Source organism: Salminus brasiliensis, chromosome 6, assembly GCF_030463535.1.
Source record: "Salminus brasiliensis chromosome 6, fSalBra1.hap2, whole genome shotgun sequence".
Classification (NCBI taxonomy): Eukaryota; Metazoa; Chordata; class Actinopteri; order Characiformes; family Bryconidae; genus Salminus; species Salminus brasiliensis.
The window spans coordinates 4,509,615-4,534,304 of record NC_132883.1 but is presented as its reverse complement, the minus strand read 5'-3'; the positions used below and the strand labels follow the sequence as shown (position 1 = coordinate 4,534,304).

General features: G+C 43.5%; 1 protein-coding gene across 3 annotated transcripts in view; it reads right to left on the bottom strand.

The window, feature by feature from the left end:
* Positions 1-8,139: 8,139 nt before the first annotated feature.
* The window catches only part of cdk16 (cyclin dependent kinase 16), a 50,065-nt gene continuing 33,514 nt past the window's right edge, over positions 8,140-24,690 (bottom strand). For all 3 annotated transcript variants that reach the window (XM_072681380.1, XM_072681382.1, XM_072681381.1), the window contains 3 exons: positions 24,154-24,244; positions 19,304-19,381; positions 8,140-9,449 (listed from right to left, as the gene is read on the bottom strand). In XM_072681380.1, coding sequence (XP_072537481.1) covers positions 9,412-9,449; positions 19,304-19,381; positions 24,154-24,244 — 207 coding nt within the window. In that variant the 3' untranslated portion in view covers positions 8,140-9,411. The remainder of the gene's footprint in view (positions 9,450-19,303; positions 19,382-24,153; positions 24,245-24,690) is intronic.

Sequence of the window (24,690 nt, the reverse complement as noted above, 5' to 3'; positions counted from 1 at the left end):
TGTGTGTATGTATATATATATATATATATATATGTGTGTGTATATATGTATATATGTATGTATGTGTGTATATATATATATATGTGTGTATATATATATATGTGTGTATATACATATGTGTGTGTATATATATGTGTGTATATATACACACACATATATATATATACACATACACATATATATATACACACATATATATATATATATACACACACACATACATATATACATATATTCACACACACATATATATATATACACACATACACATATATATATACACACATACACACATACATACACACACACACACATATATATATATATATATATATATACATACACACACACACACACACATATATATATATTTGGAACCAAACCGGGTTCTTCGTTGGCTTCCCTCAGAGAACCCTTTACAAAGGGAAGGATTTCATTGTACTATTCTGTGACTGTATGAATTCCCTGAATAGTAAAACTAGTCTTTGCTAGTTGCAAACAAACAAACAAACAAACAAACAAACAAACAGGAGGCCGTATAATAATAATCCTCAGAAAGGAACATCTCTTTATTGAACTCTATATAGACCTCTTTTAAATACAGTGAATAAACAGAATTGTACAACATTTACTGAAGATATCTCTTGAACATTTCTGGATTATAAATATGTGTTTCTCTCTTAATAACAGCCGAGTCTGTGTTCTGTAGTGAAACTGGCTTATTCGAATAAAAACACCAAAGCAAAGTAAAGTATCAGCATTTTGGTTATCCTGGAAGATTTCAGAAGGACCCATGCAAGGTTTCATATCACTTTGGTATTGACCGATAATAAAAGCTAAAGGCAGTCAACAAACCAAGCTGCTGCACGAAAAAACACACTGAGGCGCAAATATTAATATTGCAGTCATCTCAGGAAGGAGCTCTAATCGTTTTATATCAACGAACACAGGAGACGATTCTCAAAGCAGTGGACGTCGTTTAGAGGACGATAAAAAACAAACCAAAAGTATTTGGACTTTAAAAAGGAGGACGGAGAGTGAAATGCTGGGTGTTTAAAACAGGTTATATAAGAAACGCTTAAAAGGAGCTTTTTCTGAGAAACGTTTCAGCGTGAATCTGGCAGGTATTTGTTCCATGTATTAATAACATTGTAATAACAGCAAATACGCTTCCTCATGTTTCACAGCTTGCAGTTTTCCACCATTTGATCCCACTGCACCTTCCCATATGTGCTTAACGGGTAGATTAGAGTCTAATAACAGTATACAAATGAACACCCTGACAGGTACAGATCCATAAACACTCTCAAATATAAAGAAGCTCACGAGGTTCTTTGAGTGATGCCATAGAAGAAGCACCTTTGGGTCCATAAAGAAGAATCCCAGGGTCGTATGGGTGGCCCAACTGGAAACCAGAAGGTTTTGTCCTCGGGTTCCACGTTGGCCACACATATGAACGCCCGCCAGGGTCAGTGATGGGATCAGGAGGGGTTAAACATGGGCCCCATCTGGGTTGTACACTGTATATGGGGCCTAGTGGGGACCCATGTGAGATTATGGTGGGCTGCAACAGTATGGCCCATTTAGGAAGCCCAACTGGTTCCCAGTTACAACACATGTACAAACCCACTCGGAGCCCACCTAGACCCATGTTCCACCCATGTGAGCCCCACATGAGCATGTTGGCTGGGATGAGTAACCTTTCAAGAATTTAAAGAACCTTCTTTATGGAACCCAAAGTGGGTCTTTTTAGAACCTTAGAGTACAACAGATGTTTTATTGACATCTGCAGCATCTGTAATATATCAATAACCACATAATCACCTCAGTGCAGACCAGAACTGACCCACTGACTGAGAACACACTTACACTATATGTCCAAATGTTTGTGGACACCCCTTCTAATGAATGCATTCAGCTACTTCAAGTTGCACCCATTGCTGATACACATGTGCAAATGCACTCAAACACAGCTTGTCTAGTCCCTGTAGAGGAGAAGTACTGCCAATAGAATAGGACTCTCTGGAGCAGATAAACACCATGAACTTATTGGCACCATGCTGCCTAATGCCAGGCATGGGCTAGAGAGAGGGGTATAAAGCCCCCCAGCATTGAGCTGTGGAGCAGTGGAAGAACTGTGTTATCTACGGAATGATGGTGGTGGTGGTGCTCCATCAAATACTTCTGGGATGAGTTGTGGAGTTAGGGATGATAAGGTGGGGTGGTGATCATCATCATCCAACATCCTGACCTCACTAATGCTGTTGTTGTCACTGAATGCAATCAAATCCTCACAGCAATGCTCCTCCAAAATGTATTTGAAAGCCTTCTTCCCCCAACAAAAGCAGAATCAGCTCTTTTTAATACCCTTGATTTCAGAAGAAACAATGAACAATAAGCAGGTGTCCCAATACTTTTGACCATATTGTGTATGTGTTTTGCCAAACAAATTGTATCAATGGTCGTTTTTTTTCTGGGTACTGTGTGTTTTGAGTCAATGGGGTCTAAGTTCAGGGAACCGTGTGAAGATATCGTCTGTAGTAACAGACCATAATCTACAGCTGCTGCAGATAAAGATGAGGCTGATAAATCATGGGAGTATCCCTTTAATCTGAGCAAATGCAAGCTGAATGTAAACCGTGTGAGTGGAAGGAAGCTCAGTTGATCTTTAATAAGCCTGACTGCTCATGAAATCCGTGCCTTTCTGAATGAGCAGAAGGAGCACGAGTTCATCCTGTACAAGTTCTTTACATCTGTCTAACAGGTGGAGACTGGAGATGAGAATCTGTACAGTCAGCTAGGAGATCCTGATCTCTGAAAAGTGGAGGCATCAAGAAATGATGGAGGAAAATGAACAAAAGAACAAACATCGAGTTGAGGGCCAATGACTGTATTGCCTAAAAACACAATTCACATTTTTGTTCCTCCTGCACAACTGCCTCTAAAACAGGCCCCGGCCAAGCCTGTGGGGGTCCATGCCGATCCGAGTGGGCGTCCCGAAGAAAAGGGTCCTCCAAAAAGTGTTCTGTGGTCAGGATGGTGTGTGGAGATAACAGTCAGCCATGTTTCTGCATCATACAGTCCTTCAGAAGGTGAACGCTGGGATGAACAGCAATACAGGTGTATCCTTTTCACAAAGCTCCAACCCAAACACACACTCACACACACACACACACACACACACACACACACACACGCTTCACTTTGGTGGAAGGATGGACTATTGCGATAGCCAGAACACAAACCTGATGTTAAATAAAGCAAAAAGGGGATTCCATTCGGGAACCGGGATAGGGAGCTGGGATTGGGACCTAGGTGGGATTAGTGGTTGAAAATGTGACTGAGAATCAAACCAGGGTTGGGCCTAAGGGGTGGGGAATGGGAATGGTACTGAGAATGGGACTAGGGTGGGACTAGGGGTTTAGGGATGAGAATGGGGTTGGGAATGGAACTAGGGGTGGGACTAGGGGTTTAGGGATGAGAATGGGGCTGGGAATGGAACTAGGGGTCGGACTAGGGGTTGGTAATGACAATGGGACTGGGAATGAGACTAGGGGTGGGACTATGGGTTTAGGGATGAGAATGGGAATGGGACTAGGGGTGGGACTATGGGATGGTAATGAGAATGGGACTGGGAATGGGAGCAGGACTAGGGGTTTAGGGATGAGAATGGGACTAGGGGTGGGACTAGGGGTTTAGGGATGAGAATGGGACTAGGGGTGGGACTAGGGGTTAGGGATGAGAATGGGACTGGGAATGGGAGTAGGGCTAGGGGTTTAGGGATGAGAATGGGACTAGGGGTGGGACTAGGGGTTTAGGGATGAGAATGGGACTGGGAATGGGAGTAGGGCTAGGGGTTTAGGGATGAGAATGGGACTAGGGGTGGGACTATGGGTTGGGAATAAGTCTAGGATTGAGAATATGACTGAGAATAGAACTGGGAATAGGGCATCACGGGGGAATGGAAATGGGACTGGGAATAGGACTGGGAGTGGTGGGTGATATATCTAGGCATGGCGACTGTCCACAGCTGCATTAAATGACCAGAATCCATTTCTGAATGCAGTTAAATCAGGAGACACAGGCTGACCGCTGGAGAGCGGCCTTACAAATCTATAAAGGAGCATGACGGGCATTTACAGAGACTATTGCTTTGCTTATGTTTCTATGGCATTTTCAGGTACACATGTATACATCAGTGGACACATCAGCACCTCAGTTACCCAGTCTTACACACTCACACACACGGGAGAAAGTAAAAGAAGTGATTCTAAACAGCTCCAGATTTAGAGGGACCAACCCATGGCTCTTTAAACCGTACTGAAAGAAAAAAAAAAAAACTAAAAATGAATGAATATTAATCATAATAATGATAATACTGATAATACTGATCCTCTCGCAAATAAAACGCCCCTTCCAAAAAGGCTTTAAACAGTAAAAGCATAAACCCCACCCTGACAGCTGTACCACGGTCTGTTATTACTGGCTCAGAACGCGCCTCCGTGTAGGAAAACGGATTTCAGCAACACTTCTATTCAAAGACCTCACATATTGGGCTCCACAGGAAGGCAATGACAACCGGCCTTAGAAATTACACACAGCCTTATAAGCCTTATTTAACCACACAACTGAAAAAACTGACTCTAAATCTCGCCGTTTTACCACAAACACAGAAATCCACAGGGCTCGATCTTGGGGAAGGTTCTGGTATCCTACGGTTATTGCGCAGTTTAACAGTTATTGCAAAACTCTGGCGAAAGGTGGAATTCTCATCAGCATTACAAAGCCGCTTCTAGCCCTTCCACTGAGCCACCAACTGCAGACGGAAGCTTTTACACTGGAAGAGCCACTTTCATGGCCCACCAACACCAAGAACCCACCAACACCACGTCTCTACACCACATAGGTCTGCTATCGGCCTAACCAGACTTTCCTCGTTAAAAAATGAGAACACTACAACATTGATAATAATTATGATCCCAATTATGATCAAAAAACAGAAAAACTCATTTTATATTCTTTGAAAATGACATGTCAACAGCTGAAGGTTCCCCTCATTGCACTGTCCACCGCTCTGATCTGTGAACATAACAACAGTCTAAGGCTTTTTATGATGTACCTCAGTCTTCCACTTCATTAGACACTCCCATGCACGTTAACATCACCCTCAATGAGTCTATTGCTATCTCTCATACACACACACACTCTCACACTTAGTCACAACCAGATAAATAATCTCTGAGGGGCAAGAGGAGGGGGTACATGTTCAACAAACCAAAGCCTGGAGACCTATTAAAAGTCTAACTATTAAAAAAAAATTATAATATAGGTGTAAGCAGACATCATGTCCTGAAGGGGAATTCCACCAAACCTTCAAAATTCCCACTGTAAGCAAAGGCATTCAGAGTGTTTGTGTGAGAAATGCTCTATTATATAAAAAACACACAGAGTTAGTACTGTTAACAGTGGTGGTGAATTGAACCAGACACCTGAAAAGGTTAATGCCTCTGAAATCTCCCTTATAGAACTTAACTGGTTAACCTCACTGGTTATGAATACACTGCCGGACACCTGAGACAATTCTTTGCCATCGTTGTGAGATATGTGAGATTAGCTTGTGAGCTACAACACATTTCCTTACATGCAAGACGCTCCAAGACCAAACAGTCCCAAAGGTTAATGTATTTTTTCAGATTTACCACTATTTTATCATTATAAACATTATATGTAAAAGTCAGAAGACCTGTGTGAGGTTACAGGTGGGTTTGGATCAATGACTGTAGGAAACATGGACGCTGTGGTTCTAGTCCCTTCCGCTCTACAGAAATGAGGCCAAAACTGCCCGCCATTTCTTGTCCGATTCGCGAGTCCAGAGGCAGAGTCAGACTCGCCCCCTCATTTGGTAGACCTACATGTCTCAGACCGCCTTCACTGAGCTTCCAGCGCAGAAGCAGAGCGGATTTCCTCCCAGTTTGTCGGTAAGTGGACAGTCCAACAGCTCATGTAAGTTCCTCTACAGCTCAGCTCCTCCATGTAATGAACAGAGAGGGCACCATGTAGGCCCTACAGACAACCGGTCTGTTCCAGCCAAGGCTGTCTATCAGTTTGTTCCCAAGTGTAGCCCCGCCTTCTTACGATAGGGCAGAGTCAAGGTTAAAAACTGATTTGGAGACACTGGAGATGGAAAACAGGCCATTCAGTCATTGAAACATATGGGGCTGGGCGGAGCTACACATTATACCGCAACCTGCTGCAATCGCTCTATAGACAAAACCCCCGAAGTTGGTCAGCTCGTCTGACGGAAAGCTTTTCACACCGAACTCACTCTGAATGACCGTTTACAACTGTGCAGAAATGCTTGAACATTGGTGGATTTAGCCTGTAAAGGGAAAATTGAACAAAAATGCTAACACAGCTAACAGTGAATGGAAGCTAGCAGAGTAGCAACCAAATCTGATAGGCTCCACCCACAGGTACACTCCTGAAATGCCTGCAATGCCTGTAATGCACTGCATTCTGGATGCGGGGGGGTTTGATGGGTGATTTGCATTGGATTTGGTGTGTATTGGGACAGCAACAGATGGGGCATGTACAATGTGTGTGTGTTTGTGTAAAACTTGGGCTGCACAAAATGTGCAATACTTTGTTAGCAGTTATTGCAACATTGGCCTTTTTCCAATACAGATATTGCAGAAAGCTGTAATTTGCAAACAGCCCTGACAATAACCAATCACAGTGCACTGTGAGCATCTTGGCCAATCACAGTATGTGATGGGTTTGAGTGCTTTGTTGAATCAAAGAGTTAATTTAAAGCAAAAGTCAAATTACAAATTATTTGGTTAAAAAAAATGCGGGTCAGTTTTTATCGAGGTCATATGATCGACTGACCAGTCGGTCACTCCGTACAGCAGAAGGGGGCTGCAGCAGGCTGCTGATACAAGCCAACAAACTCTAAGCTGATCTGTATAATCTAAGCCCAGCAGATTTCTACACACACATGTAGGCCTGTGGTGGTGACAGAATCCTCCCTACTCTGTGGGGAAATTAATCACAGTAAATGGTTGAACTGGGGCCGGGGAGGGAGGTATTGTTGAAGGCCCAAGTGGTCCAGCTTCATCTGTGACCATTCTGTCCAAGGCCATCTACCTATATCCCTTATTAATGAGGTCAGTACCCACCCACTCTGACAGAAAGACCCCAATTTGACTAACATACAAATCAACCAATCATAGGCGTCCGCTTTGGGGGAGGCTATTATGAAAGTTGCTCTGAATTTGCCCCACGGTCCAGTTAAACGCAACGTACAAAGTCCCAATAGCCGTGGTCAGCTCAGCACACGGTAGCGATACGACGCATTTAAGCATTTAACCCGTTTTTGAGTATGTAGTATAGATCAAAGTGTCAAAGTACACTCAAACATCCACAATACATACTTTTTTTGAGTGTGGTACCTTATAATATTAGTAGTGTGTGGTGCGCAATTGGGACACAGCCTGCGTTTCCTGATGGGGCATTAGAACGCAACTAACAAATTTCCAGCCCAGTGCACAACAGAGATCAGACTCTCTGTTTATATGTGGGCGGAGCTTCTAAGCTGAGACTATGGCTGTGTCCCAAATCAACCACTTCTATACTTTACATCTTACACTATTGAGTGCACTTCTAGTAGTGGTGAACTACGACTGTACATACACTACTTAGTGTGGTGGTAAATGTTTTGGAACGCAACCTATATCTACGGTCTGACAGCCTGGAGACTTTTCTTTTGAAGTCCAGTTGTACGAGAGCTGAGCTAAAAGTGTCCAGCGGAGGCAGCTGTTCCTGATTACTGATCAGCTGGACAAGAGTGTGCTTCCTTATTGGCCGTTACAGGCCACAATGAACAAAATCTCAACAGCTGTGGTCAGCTTAGTGCCTGTACACTCACATACATGTGGACAGGGCATCTGAGCATAGACTATAGCTGTGTCCCAAATCACACACTTCCATAACTTACTTCCTATCCATACTTAAGTGTGCATGGTATGTGGATAGGACACAGCCTACATATAGCCTTTGTGTCTGAGACTATGTTGCCTGAAGTCCAGCTGTATGAGAACTGGGACATGACAGCAGCACCCCCCCCCCAACCCCCCCATTCCAGAGACTTCCAGAGCTGGTTTGCATGAAATAAATAAACAAATGAGATTTCACGGCCATGTGAGAGCCGTTACCACGGTAACTTGTTACTTGGTTATCCGTCACCAGGCACAAGCCTACACAAACGAGTGGGTTTCATATCCTGAGCTAGGCACCAACCAACAGGCTTAACAAATCACACACACTCATACCGCACTCACTATAAAACACACTGGAGGTTAAGCCTCAACGCTGCACCCCGTGTGCACCCCCTACAGGTAAAACAGGTGAAACAGCACCCCATCATATCCTGCTAGCGCTACCTGGAACCCTCAGATCTACAATTAGCCACGTTCTGAGAGTGAAACTACAAGACATACAGCTCATATAGTATCATAATACTGCTTGGAAAAATCGGACGGCATGAATGTCTCTGCAGGAGAGCTGAGCTCAGGGGCTCAGATAAAGGGACGCCTCGGGAAGTGGAAGCTCAAGTGATTTCAGTAAGGAGGGAAAAATCTTTGGTGAAATTCTTTTTTTTAGTTAACTGTTGTGTTGGTTTGAGCCGTGTTGTGCAACACTGAGATCAGAGCGGGTGAAGCAGAGCGATCATGAGGGATGGACGGGTTGAGAGAGAGAGAGAGAGAGGGAGGAGGACGAGGGGGCGGGCTGGAGAGGAAGACTAAGACGAAGGCTCTCGTGCCTTCATTCACTTGGCTTCAAACCTGTTCTACATTCGTCCTGAATCCAGGGATGATTCTGATTATTATAAGAAGTTGATTTTCATGGGAAGGAGCGAAAGCTCTATTGCAAAAATAACTCACTTGTGGTTAAATGAGACCCCTAAAGCTAGACCCCGCCAGCAAAACCACGCTCAGAGCAAGCGGCAGGTCAGCAAGCGACCGCACGTGTGCTCGCCGCATTTATATAGTGTTACAACGGACACAGCGCAGTGGGGAGAGAGTAGGACTCTTACATGTACAGGCAAAGGGAGTGCATAATCATTTGACACAAACATAACAAATACAAACAAACAAACAAACAAACAATGATCCTCAATCTTCCCATGTAAACATCTAGTGCCCCCCCCTTTTTCTAAAGACACAATCCACATGACAGTAATGACTCAAAAAAAAAAAAAGAAAAAAAGAAAAATGAAAAACAGGGATCCCTTCATCATCATCATCTTCATCCTCATCATTGTCGGCACACAAAACGTCTCTCCGTTCATCCTCCTCCTCCTCTTTTACTGCTTCTTTCACTCATCTTCTGCCTCCTCTTCCGCTGCGCCGGTCAGAAGAGCAGGCTCTGCCGCTGAGATATGCTGTTGACTGAAAGTGAGAAAGAGCGCGAGAGTGCGCGAGTGAGGGCGAGAGAAAGAGAGAGGGAGCGAGAGACAGATATTAAAAAAGGCAACATCAGGTTTGAACAGTTAAAAACACTTCAGATGCATTTTTTATGATCATCAAAAGGATTACGGTCAGAGGATAAAAGGTGGAGGGAAGGGAGTAGCATGGCGGGAGATAAAAGTGACTGTATGACTGACGGACACACACACACACACACACACACACACACACACACACACACACACACACACACACACACACACACACACACACACACACTTTAAAAAGCCCATATTCTACATTTTTTACATAGTTCAATTGAAGTGACCGATTCCTGCTTTCATCCCATAAAAGTAAACAGGCCATCTAATCATCGGCCTCCTTGCTCAAGGGCGTTTCCTCAACCATCCTACAGATAACTGGCCTATCTCCCTCTCTCCCCCCCTTCACTCAGTGTGATGCCAGCCAGTGCAGCTGTTTGTTAGCTGAACTGATGGTTAGTGTTCTCCTCCAGGTGTGTTGAGCTCTGCTTCAGCAGCAGTGTAGAATAAAGGGGTTGGCTAGTTTTATGTGATGCTAAAGCATGGAGGAAGGAGCTGCTGGCCCTCGCCCTCCACTGTGTTGGGTGGGGCCTAGCTAGTGGGTGAGAAATGGAAATTGATCAATTGGGAATAAAATTGTGCTGCAAACAGTGAGTATAGTGAAGAACTGTGAGAACGGGGGTGCTAGTTTGTAAGTATGTAGTAAAGCTAAAAAAAAGTTGAGTATACCCGAATAGCCAAGACACATTGACAACCGGTCAGTTTTTGAGTGCGATTACGATGGACCCCATTATCCCACTACGCAATGCCAACCAGAAAGAGATGCTACTCATATCTGGAATATTTCATATATATATATATATATATAAAAAAAAAGGTCAAATAATGATGCACGTGCAGCGCCAACAGCGTCTGGTAAACTTGCAGTGCTGTATGTTGGCACGGCAACACTTAATCACTTCCTGTTAGTACAAAAAACATGTGCTAATATTTAGTGTACCAACCTGCACTATTAAGATTAGCATACAGTTTATACCTCATAGTATAGTGCATAGCACACAATTGGGACGCACCCTTGGTGTTTATTCAGGCCATGTTGGGTGTGCTGGTTGCCTGGAATTGAGGCAAACGGTACATTCTGGTCCTTTAAAGCAGCAGTATGTAACATTTTTAACCCTAAAACAGCAGCTTTAAAATCACCATGATGCTCCACTGACCTGCAGTAGAAAGAACCGAGCCTCCATCATGGCTACTCCAGGCTCTGCATGCTGGCCAACGCTTGCGAGAACTTTGCAGCGCTGCGTAAACCATATAACCCATATTTATACTAGTGTTCAATCCTGCAATATTCCTCAGCCTCAGTTCACATGTTTCTTTCACTCCAGAAGCTCAAATCAGTGGTGGCTCAAAGTGCAAAGTACACTTCCTGACCGTAAGGGGGAGCCCAGGAGCAAGATATAACAATTCTTCATAATGCTGCTTTAATATTTACACAGTCAGTCAAAAAAAAAAAATTAGTGTGTAGAGGATGGGAAATTGTGATTTTCAATTATATGGGTCCTTGAAATAAAGACAGATAAAGACACACACACACACACACACACACACACACACACACACACACACACACACACAGAGAGACAGTGTTTGCTCTCTGACTAAGGCTGGCAGATCTGCAGTATTCACGCAGGACAGAAGCAGCACTAGGGCTCCAGCACTAAAGGGCACATTAGCAACACCCCTGTGCCCTCCGAACCCCGTGGGGGCGTCACTCACACTAAGCAGCCCAATGAGCCACACATTCGCGCTCACGCTCCACAGCCTGGAACCTTCTGTGACGTCAACGGCACCGCGGCCAGAATTAGGGCAGCAGGGCTCTGTCACAGCAACAGCCGTCAAACAGCTTGACCATAAACTGCAGAGAACCAAAAGACCCGGAGTTCTGTTTCACACACACACACACACACACACACACACACATACATACATACACACATACATACACACACACACACTAATGCAGCCAGGTATTTCAGAATGTTTAAAACCGGAACAGGAGAATGTTCTAGAACTGATCATTGGGGAGAACCTTCTAGAACAATAGAAAATAGGGAAGAATTATCTAGAATAAGGTGACTGTAGGAGAAACTTCTAGACTGGTGTGATTGAAGGAGAACGTTACAGAACAGTATGGTAATGAGGGCGAGAGAAAGAGAATCTAGAACATTCTGAAAGGGGTTGAAAAGAACATTCTAGAACTGATAGAACATTTAAAGACAGTGCAACAGATGGATACCATTGTGGAACACTGGAAATGAAACAGAACGTTCTAGAACAGTCTGCCTTTGGAGAACATTTGAGAAGTGTGATTGGGGAGAAGGGTCTTTGACAACTTGACTTAGGGAGAGACTCTAGAACACACTGAAAGGGGAGAACATCCTAGAAAAGGGTGACTGAGGGAGAGTTTTTGGAACATTCTGATCTGATAGAACATCTTAGAACATCAACTAAGATATAGCAGTGTAGAACAGTGTAAATGAAGGAGAACACTCTAGCACAGCGTAACGGAGGGGAGCAGTGTAGAACAGTGTAAATGAGGGAGAACACTAGCACAGCGTAACGGAGGGGAGCAGTGTAGAACAGTGTAAATGAGGGAGAACACTAGCACAGCGTAACGGAGGGGGAGCAGTGTAGAACAGTGTAAATGAGGGAGAACACTAGCACAGCGTAACGGAGGGGGAGCAGTGTAGAACAGTGTAAATGAAGGAGAACACTCTAGCACAGCGTAACGGAGGGGGAGCAGTGTAGAACAGTGTAAATGAGGGAGAACACTAGCACAGCGTAACGGAGGGGGAGCAGTGTAGAACAGTGTAAATGAAGGAGAACACTCTAGCACAGCGTAACGGAGGGGGAGCAGTGTAGAACAGTGTAAATGAGGGAGAACACTAGCACAGCGTAACGGAGGGGGAGCAGTGTAGAACACTGTAAATGAGGGAGAACACTAGCACAGCGTAACAGAGGAGGAGCAGTGTAGAACAGTGTAAATGAGGGAGAACACTAGCACAGCGTAACAGAGGAGGAGCAGTGTAGAACAGTGTAAATGAGGGAGAACACTAGCACAGCGTAACGGAGGGGGAGCAGTGTAGAACAGTGTAAATGAGGGAGAACACTAGCACAGCGTAACGGAGGGGGAGCAGTGTAGAACAGTGTAAATGAGGGAGAACACTAGCACAGCGTAACGGAGGGGGAGCAGTGTAGAACAGTGTAAATGAGGGAGAACATTGTAGAACAGTAAATGGGGGGAGATCATTCTAGAAGTGTTGACCGAGGAGAACTCTCTAAAGCTGTGATTGGAGAGATGTGTCTTTCACAGTCGGCCTTGTGGAGAACACTCAAGAACAGTTTACCTGGGCAGAACCGTCTAGAAAAGTGTGAATGTATAAATTGATCTAAAACAGTTTACCTGGGCAGAACCATCTAGAACAGTTTACCTGGGCAGAACTGTCTAGAACAGTGAGAATGAGAGAGAATGTTCTAGAAAGGAATGACATTCTAGAATATTGAAAATTAAAAGAGAGGATTCGAGAACCGTGTTGAAGGAGGAGAACGTTCTAGGGTCCAGCACAGGAACCACAGCAGACAAGTGGGTGAGATGAGGTCTCTGGGGTCAGAAAGCCTTTAGAAATGAGGGGAAGGTCAGTGTGGTTCTATGGAGGCTCCTACTCCTATGGCTTCAGTGAGACAGTCCAGGTCTCTATTCATGCCATTAACACACACGTGAGTGTGTGTGTGTGTGTGTGTGAGAGCTGGTGAATCAGAGCAGTGGGCGCCAGTGAACTATTGTCTTTCCCGCCTCGGTGATCACATCTAAGCAGAGCTGAAGAGCTCGTCTTCAACAGCTTTACCCACACAGCCCAGTCAAGTGAGTCACACTCAACATGTAAATCTCACACACTACACACCACACACACACACCTCTTATCTGAGTCACACGAACACTAAGTAACACAGAAAAGTTCAGACATGACCGGTGTCCGACGTTAGGCTAACGTAGCTAAAAGGTCTGTGGATTAAAAACACTAGAACAGCAGCATTACGCAATTTTGTGCTCCTGGGCTCCCCCTGCTCTCCCAGCTGGGAAGTGTAATCCACACTTTCACACCACTGCAGTAAATACATTTCTGGACAAGCTGGAGGATCCAGACGCAGCATCAGAAGGTAGAGAAGCATGTGGACTGAGGCGGTAGAGTAATACTACAGGATTATACACTAATATGACTCTATGGGTTCCGCAGCGTTACACAGCAGTTCTGGAGAGAGGTTCTCCAACTGCAGCTCCACCACCAAAGCTCCATAATGCAGTAGCAGCAGCAGCGCTCCGGCCCGGAGTGGGAATGACGGAGACGCCGTTCCCCCACTGTTACAGTTAGCAGAGCTGTGGAAGCTGATGTTTTATGGTCAGATTGCTACATAATGCTGCTTTAAACATTATCAGTGAGGTCAGGAGGTCATTATCAGTGAGTCAGAGAACACAGTTCTTTCACTGCTCCACAGCTCAATACTGGGGGGCTTTAAACCCCTCTAGCACACGCCTGGCATTAGGTTCATGTTCATCTGCTCCAGAGAGTTCTAATCTACTGATGCAACCTAAATTGGTTAAATGCATTTATTGGAAAGGGTGTCCACAAACATTTGGACATATAGTGGCTCCTGTGTAAATGAGATTTTTCAGTAAGACTATCCTGGTTCCAGTTTCAGCGGACCCATCGGCTGCTGTGTGTCGTGGCTGCTCCATCCCCCTTGACTCTGCTTATTGAGGGCTGGATAATTAGCTGATGAGCTGAATGGGGTGTGAGAGCAGGGAAACAGCCTTTGATGATTAGCGGATGAGTGGAGCTGAGTGTACTAGAGCAGGGAAAACACTGAAGTGTGCTGGGCAGCAGGACTGGCACAGTGACAAAGCACCACAGCTCGCGGTTCTTTCAGCCTGAAACACAGGAGTGAAACTCCCTGACAGAACCCTGAAGAACCAGAGCAAGGAAAACACTCCACAGCGGAGTCATCCGAACCGTCCATACAGTGCGACCGAGCTAAACCATCAAACATCCTGACCTGAGGAGAACATGCTAATACCATGCGAATGAGGGAGAACATTAGATCATTGTGAATGAGGAGAATATTCAAGAACATTCTAGAACAATCTAGAACATTCTGAATAGGGATATAACAACAACAACAACAACAACAACACTGACTGGGGAGAACACTGTAGAACATTGGAGAACATTCTAGAACATTTGTACAACATTGTGGATAAAGCAAATATTCTAGAACCATGAATAAGTAGAACGTGCAAGAACACTAAGGGGGTGTGTATAGAGATGGCCTTCTAAAACATTCAAGAACATTGTTAATGGGGACATATTTTAGAACATTCTTGTACAGTGAAGAAGAAACATCTAGAACATTCTGAAACACTGGATGGGTAGAACAGTTTAGAACATTAATGAACTGTGAAAGAGGCATTTTGGAGACATTTTGGAACACTAAATAAGAAAAATACTGAGAACAGTCTAGAACAGTGTGAATGGGGAAAACTATCCTAGAACAGTACATTCTAGAACAGTGTGAATGGGGAAAACTATTCTAGAACAGAACACTCTAGAACAGTGGGGCAAATGTTCTAGAACACTGAATGAGGGGAATATTGAGAACGTTCTAGAACAGCATTTTGGGGGAAAATATTTTAGAATAGAGCATTCTTGAACACAGAATGGGGTGAACATTCTAGAACAGTCAACAGGACTAGAGTTCTAAAAAGCTGAATGGGGGAACATTTTAAAACACGGATAATCAAAATTCTAAAACATTCCTGATCAATGAAATCGGGAGAACATTCTAGAACACTGAATTTTGAGAACATTCTAAAAGGGTGTAATTGGAGAGGAAAACATTCTAGAACAATGAAATCGGAAGAACATTCTAGAACAATGAAATCGGAAGAACATTCTAGAACAATGAATGAGAAGAATATTGAGAACATTCTAGAACAGTGTGAATGGAGCAACCTTTCTGAAACACTGAACGAGGAGAACATTCGAGAACATTCTAAAAAGGAGTAAATGGGGAGGTAAACCATCTAGAACATCTCTTGAACAGTGTGAATTGGGCAACCACTCTAGAACGCTGGGAATGAGGAAATTCTAGAACATTCCTGAACAGCATAGAACAGTGTAATCTGCTGCTGGTCCGGTTGCGTCTGTTCAGGGTTTAAATCTGAGGTTTTACTGGTTCTCCTACGAATCATGTAGGAGAGGAAGAGTCTCATCCCCAATCAGACCACACCCAGATACAAGCCCCTCCCACACACACACACCCCCACACACACCCCTCATTCTCAGGGTGATCAACAGACACAGAAGGGAACAAGAGGGATTTCAGACAATTAAACAAATGACCAATGAAATTTAAATGACCACATCTGGTCTGTGTGTAAGAGCAGCACCTGTGTCTGTGTCTGCTGTCTAGATCAAAGAGCTGTCTGCGTGTCGTCCAACGCGGCGACAACACGAGCAGGAGTGTTTTGGACTTTGCGTACGTCAGTTTGAGTCCACCTTCTCTGTTGATTCAGTACATGGTGCGCGTGTGTGTGTGTGTGTGTGTGTGTGTCATATCAAATGTCCTGCTAGTTTTTATTTTGGTGAGTCTGAATTCATTTTTCATGACAGTGAGCTTTTTTTCATTGGTTTCTTTTCCCCTAAGAAAAACCCAACTCGACTAAAACCAGGGCAGAACAACAGTGTGGTCAAAACACTGCTCCTCAAACTAAGCCTGGACAATTATGACCAAAATAGAACCTCACAGTGCTCGAGAATGGACTTATGAGGTTTTGAGTTTTTGGAGTTTTTGCAAACAAACCAGAGCAGACCACAAACAGTGGTGATGACCTACAGAACAGACTCCGGGAAACTACATGTAGCATGATTAGTTAAAAAGAAATTATTTGAGGGGGCCCGGGTGGTCCAGCGTGCTAAGGCGCGGTCACAATGATCGGTGGAACTCTGGATTCGAATCCCGGTCATGCTGCTGGCCATCGGCAGCCGAGTCCCAGAGGGAGCACGATCAGCCTGGCTCTCTCCAGGGTGGGTAGAAGGCGCTCTCCCCCAACATTGCTGTGGTGCTGGCCATCACTGGTGTCTGCAGGCTGGTGCGTTGGAGCCGGGTATGGTTATTGGTGATTGAGGGGGGGGTGCATGCGATGCGGGGAGATTACGTACAGGTTGGGTAATTGGCGGCCCAAATTGGGGAGAAAATGGGTAAAATAAGTGGACAAATAAGTAACAGCTAAGCAGAAGGAGAGGAACGGTCAGTTCCTGAAGGTGATGTGGTGTTAGAAGCCAGAAAAATGGACAAGCGTAAGAATCGGAGATGACAAGAACCCACCCCTGAGAGAGCCAGGCCAATTGTGCCCTCTAGGGCTCCGGCTGCTGAAGGCAAGCTGCATGATCCCAGATTCGAACCAGCGACCCTTGGATCACAGCAACATGCTAATTAAGAGTGAGCTGGGAGTGATCATCCGGAGAACTCACGGCTGGCCAGTTGATGAATTTTCACATGTAAGCATCCTTTTGCACCCTGCTGTTGCCCCTTGCCTACAACATTTCCTGTAGTGAGACTACCCGAGAACGTGTCTGGCACGGACAGTCTCTGTCCGTACACTTTATGTCTGAGAGGAAGACTCAGGACCCGATTCTGCAGACACATCCTGGAGTTTATGCGCGAAAATGGTCATATTAAGGTAGTTTTGTTTAATTACTGTAAGCAGGAGAAAGTAAATGTGGACAGTAGGGAAAGGGCACAAGGACATAAGGCAGAGATGGAGCTTCTTGCCTCTGGCTAGGAGCAGAAGGGCAATTGTATGTACCTAAGGTGTGCCGGAACCTTAGGCATCTTTGCAAAAGCTCTGGAACACAACAGTGGAGCAGATTACATCGAAACGTTACAAAACAGCAGCAGAATGACTCAAAAAGCAGCTAAATTAAAAATGCAGTTTAAAGAGTGAAAATTCCCAGAGAGAGAGAGAGAGAGAGAGAGAGAGAGAGAGAGAGAGAGAGAGAGAGAGAGAGAGAAAGAGAAAATAGCCAGTACAATGACCTGATCTCCACTAGGGAGAGGAATGAGGACGGGACAGATAATGAGTTTGCCTGCCAGTCACTGAAGAGTGTGGACCTACGTGGACAGTGGAGTAGCTGACCGCATCAAGGGGCTGCATTACTTACTACCATCCATGCCCCTTATTAATGATCTTATGGGAATTAGTGAAGGATGCTCTGCACTAGAGGGACATTTATCATGAGGGTAAGGTCCTGCAGTAAGAATTTCTTAAATGCTTTCACGTCACCTAAAGCACCAGAGCGCTCAGCAGAGCACGGCATCATCAATCTGTGCTAATCAGATAACGAGAGTCTTAATTACAGAGGAAACTGGTCCTCATCTGCATCAGATAATTGCAAAAAAAAAACAAAAAAAAAACAAAAAAAAAAAAAAAACTTATGCATGAGCCTCTTCCCAAGAGTACAGGAATCTACACTCCTACAAATAAAGGGGGCTTCAAATGGTTCTTTGAGTGATGCCACAGAACACACTAGGGTGCTCACTAGGGATGTCAAGATTAATAAATTTGTACTCTGCACCAATACCACTAAAATTATTCAATTTTTAATACCAATTTTGATAAAAATAATGAAATTAATATATTGAAAAATAACACTTTTTTTTTGTGCACTTTTTTAGCACCAAGCGTGGAAAGGTGACTGTAGTTCAGTTAAGGATTATCTTATTTGATCTTGGGACCTCAGGAGGCAATTTTGGGGCGTGTTTTGATCGTTCTGCATACCTTTATTCGTCCACAAATGTTTATTTATAGGAGGTCACACATATCAGATATATTTCCAGGTGATCCTACTCATGTGTGTCTTCATTTGAGACATTACATATTAACAGAATTTAGATATTTAGTTTTCTTTGCTTGTAAACACTATTAAAATGTACATTTCAGGGACATCGACAATTCACATCTTGTGAATCTTGTTGCAAATTTATGTTCTAGAGTGTGTTTGAGCTGAAAATACAACAACTTTGAGGAGTTGCTTGTATTGATGAAATTGACAAGGATATTTATAAGACGTTCTTTATAATACTTGACAGCAATACAAAATAAATTAAGAAAATAAATTATAAATAAATAAATAAAAAGAATCAGAGTATCCTTTATTATTTATTTGTTATATTTGTCACTGGTGTATTTATTAGAGTTATATTTCAATTTCAGACTAAAATGAAATTTGAGTAAATAAATGGAATTAATCACAAAAATGTAATTATTGTGAAAAACTGCACAAATACATGTGATGGTAATAGTGAACTATGGTGTCGCTCAATGAACCACATGAAGCACCTTCATTTTTAAGGGTAGGACCAACTGTCAAAGTACTGAGAAGCCCAACAGTCTATGAAATTAATAAGATGTCTTTTTTCACTTTATGACAAAATGCAAATCTTGTTCTTGACAATGTGTCAGAATTTCATGGTGAATGAACCAATAGAAATGCTCCAAAATGTAATAGAATTTAATGTTAATGTTATCAATATTGTAATGTACTAAATGTTTTTTCCAATCATTTCAAAATTTAAAAAATAATTAAAGTTATGAAGATAGGGACCAGTGTCTTTGTCCTCATCAACATCATCATCATCATGTCAGTCAGTAAAAGAGTAATGGGGTGCTGTTCGTACCGGAGTCTGATAGGGAGGTCGTCCTCATGCCTGTCTCCTTCTCCAGCTGAATGTCTTGAAGTGCAAATATGGACGTAGCTGCGGGAGAGAGCACTGCATTATAACCATGAGCAAAATCACTTCACTAGCCAGGAACATCTGCATGTATGAGGTCATGTGTGGTAGTAATCAGACTGAAGCCCAAACACTGACTGTAACCCTCAGATTCAACCTCTAGAGCTCCCACTGTACCACTGTACCCATAAGCCGTATGAATAAGAGCGAGAGGCTCCGGTTCTGCTGTACACAGTATCCTGCCACGGTCACACAAAAATCTCATCTCCAAAAGGACCTCCTTAACCTTTAATGGAAGTCGACGTAAAGATTTTATTCCAGGCCATTTCAGGACATTTCTATTGGTCCATTCATCAGGAAGTTTGGACACCATATAAAGAAAGTGATACAAGAATGGTGATACAAGCTTTCTGCTCAACAGCGTCGATATACAGAATATAATGCATATGATCACTGGGTGGAAAATGCAGTCACTGAGCTCACTGGATGCCGGTGAAGAAACTCATGCGAGAGCCCTGTGTTCGCACCATGACATCACGTGCTTTGTTGAATTAATTCTAAATTAATTGTTGAATTAATTGTGGAAAATCTTTTAGAGACAAAATTGAGTAAATACATGCAATTAATTGCATGTAACTTCCCCAAAAAAATGTAATTATGGAGATTATTCTGGCCCCCAAGAAATGTAATAATGGAGATTATTTTGCCCCCCCCCCCCCAAAAAAAAAGTAATTATAGAGATTATTTTGCCCCCTCCCCCCCAAATGTAATTATGGAGATTATTTTGGCCCCCCAAGAAATGTACTTATGGAGATTATTCTGGCCCCCAAGAAATGTAATAATGGAGATTATTTTGCCCCCCCCCCCCAAAAAAAAATGTAATTATGGAGATTATTTTGCCCCCCCCCCAAAAAAATGTAATTATGGAGATTATTTTGCCCCCCCCCAAAAAAAAATGTAATTATTGAGATTATTTTGCCCCCCTCCCCCCCCAAATGTAATTATGGAGATTATTTTGCCCCCCCCCAAAAAAAATGTAATTATTGAGATTATTTTGCCCACCCCCCAAAATGTAATTATGGAGATTATTATGCCCCCCCCCCCAAATGTAATTATGGAGATTATTTTGGCCCCCAAAAAATGTAATTATGGAGATTATTTTGCCCCGCCCCACCAAAAATATATATTTTGTGGGGGGACAAAATAATAAACAATAACCCCCCCCCCTCCCAAAAAAAAAAAAAAAAAAAACAATTATGGAGATTAACAACCCAAATAAACATGATTAAAAGTGAAAGACTACACATTAATGGGGATAGCCCTGATTAGCTGAAATGCACAAAATAAATGTAATTAATTGGGAGTTTATTATTATTTGAATCATTTGACAGTCGTAGTGCTTTCAATAAAGACAGCAGAGCATTACAGTTCTTACATCTAGTGTACAGATATAAGGTGCATCACAATGTAGAGGCTATTTCCTAATCATCCAATCACAGTGCTTTTACCCCAACCCTGTCCTCACACACTACAGACGGTCAGGGAAGCTTAGCCTTAAACTGAATCACGCGGTCAAGGTGCAATCCTCAAACACAGGACGAGGCTTGAATATGTGTGTGTGTGTGTGTGTGTGTGTGTGTGTGTGTGTGTGTACCCATGGTGTGTCTATCTAAAAAACTGATCAAACATCAAAAAAGGATGAAAGAGCTGCAGCCAGCTGAGAGAGGCTGAAGCAGTGGAGGCTGAGCAGCTCCTGCATGGTGCAGTAATGACTGAAGCACATCAAACTGCATTACAGAGGCAGGAAACGCACAGAGTAAAACTGCCCGATGGCTTCCAGCAACACCGACCATCAGAATAAGATGAAGAATAAGAGTAAAGTGTGCACGTGCCTGAATCAGACCGTAGCATCCATTCTCCCGGGCACACCCTTCATTCTATACCATTCTATACTGTACATTCTGCGTACATTCTCCTAATGCTACTGGATCCACTGAATTACACAGTTGTTAATAAAAATGGTGAGAGTTGAATAACACTACACGTGAGCGAAGACTGCTGCCCACTGAACTGACATCATAACGCTGGCAACCTCCTCCAGACGACCCACACAAGCTTTGTTCAGTTGGTTAAAGTTTCTGTGGCAGTTTAAGCTACAGTGGATAAGTCTTATATTTGTGAGATATTAAGCTGCAAAGGCAGTTAATTCTACACGCCTGAGGCTCCTGGAATGTCACAGTGTCTATAAAGTCCTTATAAGGAACGAGATGAGGAGGCGAGTGCGAGTATAATGTATTATAGCACTGGATGTGGTTGTATGGAAGTGGGGGACACGTTTTAATTGAATTAATTTTAATAAAAGAATGAAGGACCTACTGGGAAACTGTCAGAGGTGGCCAGAAATTACAATTCAAGCTTGAATGTAAAGGTGAACTGCACCTTAACGATCCCGTCATTCAGAGGATACAGAGGATGACATTCATGGCAGAAATGTGCAGTAGATATAAAGGTATCAGTCATTCAATCCAAATGTTTTTGTGATGAATGTTTTTTGAAGATTGGATAAGTCTGTATCTGTAAAGGTCATTTCATTACATTTTCTTGTTTTGTGGACAGAGACAGCGCCAATTAATACACAGAGAAATGAATGTAAATGAACCGGTTCCAAAATAATAGTCTGTAATGTTACTTAATGTTGACAAAAATAATACTTTTAAGACAGAAAAGCACAAAATTAAAACTGCCCCCCCCCCCAAAGAAAATTACGGCAATTAGCTGCCCCCCCACCAAAAAACAACATTTAAATATGGCGATTAGCTGCCCCCCCCCCCCCCCCCCCACCCACCCCAAAAAAAACAAAATTTAAATTATGGAGATGAACTGCCCTCCCCCCAAAAAAATTATTATGGCGATTAACTGTACCCCCCCCCCAAAAAAAATAAAAATAAATAATATTAGGGGTGATTAGCTGCCCCCCTACCCCAAAATTTTTTTCCCCATAACTGCCACCCCACCTTCCCCAAGATATTATGGCGATTTACTGCCCCCCCCCAAAAACTATGCAGATTAACTCCTGTCACTGTAAATTTGAAAGTGTGTCCTCCACATTTTACCCATCTGTGGTAGTGAAGACACACACACAACACACACACACACACACACACACACACACACACACACACACACACACACACACAAACTAGGGGCAGGACACACACACACACACACACACCCCCAGAGCTGTGGGCAGCCAACTCCAGCGCCCGAGGAGCAGAGAGGGTGAAGGGCCTTGCTCAAGGGCCCAACAGGGACAGCTTGCCGAGCTCGGGAATCGAACCCACAACCCTGTTATCAACAGCCGGGAGCTCTAACCGCTGAGCCACCACTTAATCATGGAGGGGCAGCTGGAAGCCACAAAATCCAAAAAATGTAATTATGGAGATTTATTGCCCCAAACTACAAAACAACTGTCTGTAATTTACTTAATGTCGACATTTAAAAATGAAAAAAACAGTTGGAGGCCAGAAAGGTTGCATGAATGAAAATGTATATATATAAAAAAAAGAATATGTATATGTATTAGCACTCATCAGCATGTGCTTCTCATAACAAACACGCTGCAGATGTGAATTCAGCGAGATGCCAAGTTTGATTAAAAGGCAGAGAAACCTGGAGGAGTCTGTCTGCTAACTGAGCCTGAAACACACAGTGGAGAACACTCCTAAGACCGTTCCCTCGACTCTGTGCTCTGTGCTCGGAGGCTTTGTCCTCTAAACAGGTGTGCTTTGAGCCTCAGTTAGCTGGGTGTTCCTGGCTACTTATCGATTTACACGGACCACTGGTTCTTTAGTAATTTGGCTGGATTGCTGTTGAGTCCCACTGCATTTAACTTGAGCGGGTAATAGCCTGTGCCGTTCCCGGTTTGGCTGCATTCCCTAATAAACGGCTGCAGAATGATTCACCACTCAGTCCGACTAAAGGGGGCGTGTTCTACACCCTCTATTGCATGAGCCATGTGACTCCTCTACTGGCTTCCTGCAGCTGCTGCCCGCAACGGATTCAAACCCCTGACTCTGGCCTACAAAGCCAAGAACTGACCAGACAGCCCCTCCGTACTTGATGACGATGGTCAAAAGCAGATCTGCACCACAAGCCCTTCCAGCTTCAAGTACGGCTTGGCTCGACCCACCATCCTTTAAGATCCACGGAAGACGAGCGTCCAGACTTTTCTCTGTCCTGCACCGAAGTGGTGGAACGAACTTCCCCTGGGTGTCCGAACACTCGCTGTCTTCAAACCCAGACTGAGGACCCTCCTCTTCTGAGAGTACTACTTGTGGTCTCCAGACTGACTTTTTGTATTTAGTCGTTTCTAAGCTTAGAGGGATCTTTTAGATCCTAGCTGATATAAACTAGCTGAGCTGGAATGAGGTCTAGAGCAGTAGCAGTAGTACCCTCATAATATCTGTATGTGAATGCATGTGTATATAGCTTAATACACAATACCCACCCCCAATAGTACTGTACGGTTCTCAACAAGAGGTTTATCCTCGAACCCCGAATCTGAAGAGCACTAATAATCTGAACGTCTTACTGGACTGTTTTTAAGCACCAGCATATGGGTCCTCCTGATCAACATGTTGTTCTCCATATGGAAATATACAGCATTAAAAATATGTGCGCATATGTGCGTTCACACTCTGTCTGGCAGCGCTGACTCGCTCAGTCTCTCCTGAATAGTTTAATCGTGTGTGTGTGTGTGTGTGTGTGTGTGTGTGTGTGTGTGTGTATATACATACTGTCAGGCAGTGTGAGAACTCTCTCTCCCAGGCAGTGGAAGTACGAGTGTCTCATTGCTTCTTCTGCAGATATGCGCTTCTTTCCTTCAAACTGAAACAAGATTACACACACACACACACACACACACACACACACACACACACACACACACACTGCATCAGTCTCACTTAAAAAAACTGAAATAGTCTGTGTGAGAGACAATTTAAATAGGAAAGCAAAACACAGTCAGTCAATCAACACTACAGTGAAGCTGTTTATCCAGTGCTATTACTTATCATTAAACATACAGAGTGTGTGTGTGCTGGACACACACTGACCTTTACATCATGTAGTCAGTTACTGCTTATCAGAGCAGCAGTGCAGAGATAAGCCAGGGTCCATTTACAGCGCTGCACTACAACCTCAGTACTTCATCTCTCACAGAATAGCCTTCTCAAAAGCAATCATACGCTATATGTCAAAAGTTTGTGGACACCCTTTCGAATGAATGCACTGAGCTACTTTAAGATGCTCTTATTGTTGACACAGACGTGTAA